Below are 8494 nucleotides of genomic sequence, written 5' to 3'. Positions count from 1 at the left end.
GGGGCAGTATTATAGTAGTTATATTCTTGTACATAGGAGGCAGTATTATAGTAGTTATATTCTTGTACATAGTGGGCAGTATTATAGTAGTTATATTCTTGCACATAGGAGCAGTATTATAGTAGTTATATTCTTGTACATAGGGGGCAGTATTATAGTAGTTATATTCTTGTACATAGGGGACAGTATTATAGTGGTTATATTCTTGTACATAGGAGGCAGTATTATAGTAGTTATATTCTTGTACATAGGAGCAGTATTATAGTAGTTATATTCTTGTACATAGGGGGCAGTATTATAGTAGTTATATTCTTGTTCATAGGGGCAGTATTATAGTAGTTATATTCTTGTACATAGGAGCAGTATTATAGTAGTTATATTCTTGTACATAGGGGGCAGTATTATAGTAGTTATATTCTTGTACATAGGGGGCAGTATTATAGTAGTTATATTCTTGTACATAGGAGGCAGTATTACAGTAGTTATATTCTTGTACATAGGGGGTTGTATTATAGTAGTTATATTCTTGTACATAGGGAGCAGTATTATAGTAGTTATATTCTTGTACATAGGGGGCAGTATTATAGTAGTTATATTCTTGTACATAGGGTGCAGTATTATAGTAGTTATATTCTTGTACATAGGAGGCAGTATTATAGTAGTTATATTCTTGTACATAGAGGGCAGTATTATAGTAGTTATATTCTTGTACATAGGGGGCAGTATTATAGTAGTTATATTCTTGTACATAGGAGGCAGTAATATAGTAGTTATATTCTTGTACATAGAGGGCAGTATTATAGTAGTTATATTCTTGTACATAGGAGGCAGTATTATAGTAGTTATATTCTTGTACATAGAGGGCAGTATTATAGTAGTTATATTCTTGTACATAGGAGGCAGTATTATAGTAGTTATATTCTTGTACATAGAGGGCAGTATTATAGTAGTTATATTCTTGTACATAGGGGCAGTATTATAGTAGTTATATTCTTGTAGTAAGACTTTTCAGCTTCTTTTATCATGATAATAACAGAGTTAGTCTGTAAGGTGACAATGGTTTTCATGAGGCAGCATTACTCTCAGGGTTGCTGTCAGATATAATTATGGTAGGAACTTGACCATGTTACTTGAGGTCAGTACAAGATTAATTTTGGAGGCTGTTTTATACAATAAAGTATTGAGCAATGTTTATTATTAGACAGGCCATGTATTGCAGCACAGAGAATAAAATCAGCAACAGATGTTCTTTTATGTTGAATTTTTCATAGTAATTTATGATTTTGGATCGTTTTTCTGCTTACAGGACATTTGGTGTTTGCTATTAATTCATTTTTACTGCTTGCCTAATCTTGTTGTCATGGATCAGTAACTTATCAGTTCCCACTGAAAATACTCCTCCGAAGATAAGCACTCACAATGTAATACAGCATAGAGGACCAGCGCTCACAGTGCAAAACACTGGGGGGTCTTTAAGTATTTAATGCAATGTGCTGCCCTATGTATCCTCCATCATCATAAATAATGCATTCAATGTGCTGTGAGATATTCACCTCTATAGATCCGCCGTCCTCAGAAATTATCTGCAGAACTATGTGTAAATTAACCTTATCCTAACAATTGTACACTAGGTGGCAGTGTTTTGTTGCTTGCTCTGTGTTCCTTTATGACATACAGTAAAACCTCTCCAAACAACCACTACTTTGAGAGGGCAAATACCCTAGAATACTATTTTTCACAGGAATTTTGGCTGATCATCTCAAGGTTTTTCTGTTATTGTAAACTAATTTTTAGTGATTTTAGTTTGCAGTTCTCAGAGCAAACACTAGAGGGCACAGTCTGTTTTGTGCATTTGTGTGCCTTCCAACTGTCCTGGATTCAGCTGGAGAGTCCTGGATTATTACTGGGGGAAATTCGGGGGCATTATTATTCAGGGAGTCATGCAGGATTATTATTACTGACGGGGGATAGCAGAGTAAATATTACAGAACATTGGCACGCAGGGGCATTATTACTTTACTATCCCCTTACTGAGGGCGGTGCTTAGCATTGAAGGCGTGGTCATACATAAAATAATTGTCCCTCTTTTCATTGTTTAATAATTGGGAGGTATACATCTGTTTTTCGAACTGAATGCTATCCGATTCTTCCCCCACTTCGCCCTCTAGGGTGCGGCTATAACAACTGCAGGTCTTCTGCACTGCTGGAGACTAGATAGGCAGGATTCAGCCATTGACAATAGCTGAGGGTTGGATGTAGGAAAAGTCTTGGCTTTGTCTTTACACTGTGAGGCAGAGAAAATATGGAGAAGTAGCGCTTCTTCTCCTCCTGGAAGCTTTATGATGCCAAGATTCTCTTTCGGTCCTTCTGCTCCCCAGTTTCATTAGAGTTTATGAGCTGCTTTTACAAATGAATACTGTAGTCTACTCTGACACAAGCAGCATTATTGGCAAGAAGTGGAATCAACTTGATACCTAACAAGCAGAGGTACTTTACAGAAGGTCAGAAAACTAGTTATTGTAAGAGTGTTATGAGCATGTTCTATGTGCAAGGGAGGAGGAGGAGGTGAGCTGTGACACCACCTATAGTGAATGATGGGTTCTGTTATCTATATACAGGTGTTACCTCTCATTGTAATACTGTCTGTGATGATAATGAGATGATGGCTGACCTGCTCCCAATGTTCACAGCACAGGCAGAAAAGTAACATTGTCAATGTATTGTGAAGTCCAGCAGCCGGTGGAAAACGGCAATGTTTCAGAATTTTTTCAAGAGCTAGGCCCCCTGCATACAGGCAGAAATTCCGCGGCGGGATTTCCTGCAGAATTTCCGCCCGTGGAAGCTGCCATATGAAAACACAATCCTAGGCAGACGGCCGTGTGAAATCACGTGCAGAAAACAAATCGCGGCGTGTTCTATTTCTGTGCGGGGACCGCAGAGCTCTGCACAGAAATGTCACTCCCCGGCTGCCGGCTCCGGTCTGCGCATGCGCCGGCTGCCTGGCAGCCGGCACATCAAAGAGCCGGGGCCGCGGGAGCAGGTGAGTGCCGTGCTGGGCTCTGCAGGGGCTCGGGTCCCGCTGCAAGAATTCTCGCAGCCGGATCCGACCCAGCCGTCTGCAGGCGGCCATAGTGAGAGAAAATAAAAATACGCCACCAAAAATGCTTAAAAAATATGTTAAAACATTTAAATACATGTAAATTATAGTAATTTAAGTGATGACATCATGACAAGCCAAGTAACATCACAAGTTCCAGATGGGGATCCAGTAGATAGATAGATATAGGAGATAGTTAGATATGAGATAGATAGATATTAGATATGAGATAGATAGATAGATAGATAGATAGATAGATAGATAGATGAATAGATATGAGATAGATAGATAGATAGATAGATAGATAGATAGATATGAGATAGATAGATAGATAGATATGAGATAGATAGATAGATAGATAGATAGATAGATAGATAGATATGAGATAGATAGATAGATATGAGATAGATAGATAGACAGATAGATATGAGATAGATAGATAGACAGACAGATAGATAGATAGATAGATAGATAGATAGATAGATAGATAGATAGATAGATAGATAGGAGATAGCTAGATAGATAGATAGGAGATAGCTAGATAGATAGATAGATAGATAGATAGATAGATAGATAGATAGATATGAGATAGATAGATATGATATAGATAGATAGATAGATATGAGATAGATAGATATGAGATAGATAGATAGATATGAGATATATAGATAGGAGATAGATAGATAGACAGATAGATATGAGATAGATAGATAGGAGATAGATAGATAGATAGATAGATATGAGATAGATATGAGATAGATAGATAGATAGATAGGAGATAGATAGATATGAGACAGATATGAGATAGATAGCTAGATAGATAGATAGATAGATATGAGATAGATAGATAGACAGATAGATATGAGATAGATAGATAGATAGACAGATAGATAGGAGATAGCTAGATAGATAGATAGATAGATAAATATGAGATAGATAGATAGATAGATATGAGGTAGATAGATATGAGATAGATATGAGATACAGAGATAGATATGAGATACATGAGAGATAGATCGATAGATAAATATGAGATAGATAGATATGAGATAGATAGATAGATAGATAAATATGAGATAGATAGATATGAGATAGATAGATAGATATGAGATAGATAGATATGAGATAGATAGATAGGAGATAGATAGATAGATATGAGATAGATAGATATGAGATAGATAGATAGGAGATAGATAGATAGATATGAGATAGATAGATAGATATGAGATAGATAGATAGATAGATAGATAGATAGGAGATAGATAGATAGATAGATAGATATGATGTTAGATATGAGATAGATAGATATATGATTGATAGATAGATATGAGGTAGATATGAGATAGATAGATAGATATGAGATAGATAGATAGATATGAGATAGATAGATAGATAGAAGATATATAGATAGATAGATAGATAGATAGATAGATAGATAGATAGGAGATAGATAGATAGGAGATAGATAGATATGAGATAGATAGATACAGCGGGTCCAGAAAGTCTTCAGACACTTTTTCTTTACATTTTATGTTGTGGCCTTGTGCAAATTTAAAAATATCTCCCCCCCCCCTCATTCTGCACTCAGGGCCCCATAATGATAAAGTGAGAACAGAATGTTAGAAATCTTATTTATTTATTTTTTTTTAATTAAAAACTACCATTTAACAGTGACCTAAGTATTCACACCCCTGTACCCCATACTTGGTTGAAGCCCCTTTGGCAGTGATTCCAGCCTCCAGTCTTCTAGATGCCATGAGGTTTGCACCCCTGGACTTTGTGATTTTCTGCCCTCTGTCAGGTTGGATGGGGACTGTCTGCAGATAGGCATTGTCAGGTCTCTCCGGAGATGTCTGCTGGGGTCTTGGGGTCACTGTCTTGTTGGAAGGTAATCCTTCTGCCCAGTCTCAGCATGATGCTCCACCACCAGGTGTCACTGTAGGGATGGTATTGGGCATGTGATGAACGGCGCCTGGTTTCCACCCACCCTGACCGGTCTCCCCTACCCCCAGCATGATGCTCCACCACCAGGCTTCACTGTGGGGATGGTATTGGGCAGGTGATGAGAGGCGCCTCGCTTCCATTCACCCTGACTGGCCTTCTCTCCCCCAGCGTTATGCTCCACCACCAGGCTTCACTGTAGTGATGGTATTGGGCCGACGCTCGCTATTATTACATTATGTATTTTTGTTAGCCATTAAAAGGTATCATATCTACAAGATTACGTCGTTTCTCTTGCTGAGAACAATCACGGTATTGGGCCGGTGATGAGCGGCGCCTGGTTTCCTCCAGACAGAATGCTTAGAGGCCAAAAAGTTCCACCTTAGTTCCATCAGAGCAGAGAATCTTGTTTCTTGAAGTCTGAGAGCCTTTAGGGTCTTTTTGGTAACTCTAGGGGGCTTTCATGTGTCTTACTGGGGAGGCTTCTTTCTGGCCGCTCCGCCATAAAGCCCAGATTGGTGGAGCCTGCAGTGATGGTCGACCTTCTGGAAGTGTCTCCCATCTACGCACAGGATCTATGGAGCTCAGCCAGAGTGCCCGTTGGGTTCCTGGTCTCCTATCTTACCAAGACCCATCTCTCCCCGTTAGTTTGGGGGTCGGCCCCTCTAGGAAGAGTCCTGGTTGTTCTTCCATGTAAGTATTATGGGGGCCGCTGGGCTCTTGGGAACTTTCAGGGCAGCAGAAATGTTTTGTGGCTTCCCCAGATCTGAGCCTCCACACAATCCTGTCTCTGGGCTCTACAGGCAGTTCTGTCCTCCTCATGGCTTGGTTTTGGCTCTGATATGCATTGTGAGCGGTGAGACCTTATATGGACAGGATGGGGGGTTCTTATGTCCAACCAGCTGAATGTAACACAGGTGACTCCAATCAAGAAACATCTCAAAGATGGAGAAATAGGAGGGGCAGAGCTAAATGTCATGTGACCGACCAAAGGGAGCGAATACTTATGGCAACGCAAAATGTTAGCTTTTCATTTATAAAAAAAAATTCCAAAGGTTTCTACCTCTGTTGTCACTTTGTCTTTATGGGTTCTTGACTGCAGAATGAGGGGAAAAACTGGATTCATTAAAAATTTCCACAAGGCCCCAACATTAACAAAATGTAAAAAAAAGTGGAAGGTGTGAAGACTTAGGCCCAATGCGCATTGACGGATTTTCGCTGCGGACTTCGCGGTCGGACACCCGCTACAAATTCCGCAGCAATGTCCGCCGATAGACATGCTCTATTAAAGGATTCTTTCCTGCCCACAAGTGGAAATCACCTTCAATTTACGGCCCGCGGGGGAGAATCGCAGCATACTCAATTTGGTGTGGAAAATCGCACGGATGGCTTCCATCACTGCACAAGCGCACCAGCTCACCGGCCGAGACACTCGCGGTGGATCCGGACAGGTGAGTATGTGTCTCTGGGGGTCTCTGCCGGGGCATCGGGTCTGATTCTGCTGCGAGATTTCACAGTTGGAATCCGACCCGGCCGTCGCCATGAGGCCTTCTGGACCCGCTGCAGACAGAGAGATAGAGGGAAATAGAATGACTTACATGGACATCAGACAGCCCAAAGACGTTACTGAGCCGGAGGCCTTAGTCCGTGAGTACCTACCTGCTGTGGTATGGATATACATGTATATACTAACAGATATGACAAGTTAAAGGCATATTCTGGTTTTAGCAAATACACCTGCATAATGGAGAATTCTACAATTTTCTAATATAATTTGAATTTGTAACAAGATCTCTGCTTCCAGTCAGTGAATGGAAACTTTCCTTAGTAACGTTTAGGGGAGGGACATGTTGTGCGTTCATGTCATGATCACACTTGTATAAAGCTCGTTATATTGGCACTATCTCGGCCGTGCAGCTGTATGAGCATCACACAGGGAAGTAAACAGTTTCCATTCAGCGACTGCAAGCAGAGATCTTGTAAACCGTCATGAATTGATATAAAATGTATTATTTAAGACACCAAGAGATTAGCAGATACACAAAGTCTCAGGTCATACCGATATTACACAAGGCGGCTTCTCATGGGCGCGGTAGGTTGCAGACCCTTCGTTCACCATTATCATCAGTAGCAGCGGAAGATAAAGGAGCATGGCTCTGTGAACAGAAGAGAGAAGCATTGGTTGGAGATGATGGGAGTTGTTGTTCCCCAGCAGCCGGAGAGGTTGACAATATATAACATCCCTAAGAGTGACTACATGCCAGGATCTTCATACAGACAAGAGAAGGAAGTCGCAGTGTTTGTTTTTGCTTAGAATGCGGCAGTAAATTCCTCACTGAAGGCAGATCCCGTCTGTGCAGAATAATGGCAGGAACACGGCGCAGCAAGGGTTAATGAGAGCACTTGTCAGTTAACCCGACTACCCTTCAGCTGTTTCCAGCAGTACCGCTCACTTTTCCAGCAGTACCGCTCACTTTTCCAGCAGTACCGCTCACTTTTCCAGCAGTACCGATCACTTTTCTGAGATGTGTCGCTGCCGTCAATTTATAAATCAGTTCATTTTTCAAAAATGAGATGGAACAATACCCCCCCCCCCCCCCCCGATAGGGTCTATGGTGCATGAAGTATGGCTGGAGGAGATCTCCAGGACGGTTTTTTCTTTACATTTAGTTACATTTTACAGCATCCCAATCCCTCCCCTAGAAGGAGTATATATATATATATACACACTCCTTGTCAGTAGCCTCCCTCCCCTAGAAGTTGTAGGATAGATGATACTTTCTCAGTGATTGTAACATTATTATAACGAAGTGATTACATATCAGAGGAAAAGGGTAATTTATTGTGGAGAACCGACCCCAGGCATGGAGGTTCTAGTACCGTGTTGTACCGCCTCTAGCTTGGATACAAGATGTGATATGGGCGGGCATGGAGGCTCTAGTACCCTGTTGTACCGCCTCTAGCTTGGATACAAGATGTGATATGGGGGGCATGGAGGCTCTAGTACCCTGTTGTACCGCCTCTAGCTTGGATACAAGATGTGATACAGTCATACATGGAGGCTCGAGTACCTTGTTGTACCGCCTCTAGCTTGGATACAGGATGTAATATGGAAGTATACAGTTTCCATATGGTATTCTAATATGTGCTCTAGGTTCTACTGTGAATAAGGCATGATATATGGGATTTCCAAATCATTGTGTTATTTTTTTCTTTACATTTCTTTACATTTTGCACACTGTCCCAACTTCTTGGGAATTGGGGTGGTATCTCATATCTATCTATCTCATATAATAATAATAAACTTTATTTGTATAACGCCAACATATACCGCAGCGCTTACATAGACAGGGGGGATACAGAAAGACAAAAGTACAAACATTACAGAACCGCGGTTACATAGTAATCAGCTGATGGAAACAATAGGGGTGCGGGTCCTGCTCCAACGAGCTTACA

The 8494-nt window shown here is 40.9% G+C and overlaps 1 protein-coding gene across 1 annotated transcript in view; it reads right to left on the bottom strand.

Annotated features, from left to right (window-relative positions):
- The window catches only part of LRRC32 (leucine rich repeat containing 32), a 37647-nt gene that overhangs the window by 13788 nt on the left and 15365 nt on the right, over nucleotides 1-8494 (bottom strand). The window contains exon 2 of the mRNA XM_066588288.1: nucleotides 7098-7194. Within this exon, the coding sequence (XP_066444385.1) occupies nucleotides 7098-7190 (93 nt within the window). The 5' untranslated portion in view covers nucleotides 7191-7194. The remainder of the gene's footprint in view (nucleotides 1-7097; nucleotides 7195-8494) is intronic.

The sequence above is a fragment of the Eleutherodactylus coqui genome, chromosome 1 (genome assembly GCF_035609145.1).
Source record: "Eleutherodactylus coqui strain aEleCoq1 chromosome 1, aEleCoq1.hap1, whole genome shotgun sequence".
In the NCBI taxonomy this organism is placed as follows: domain Eukaryota; kingdom Metazoa; phylum Chordata; class Amphibia; order Anura; family Eleutherodactylidae; genus Eleutherodactylus; species Eleutherodactylus coqui.
This window is presented reverse-complemented; position numbering and strand designations above follow the sequence as displayed.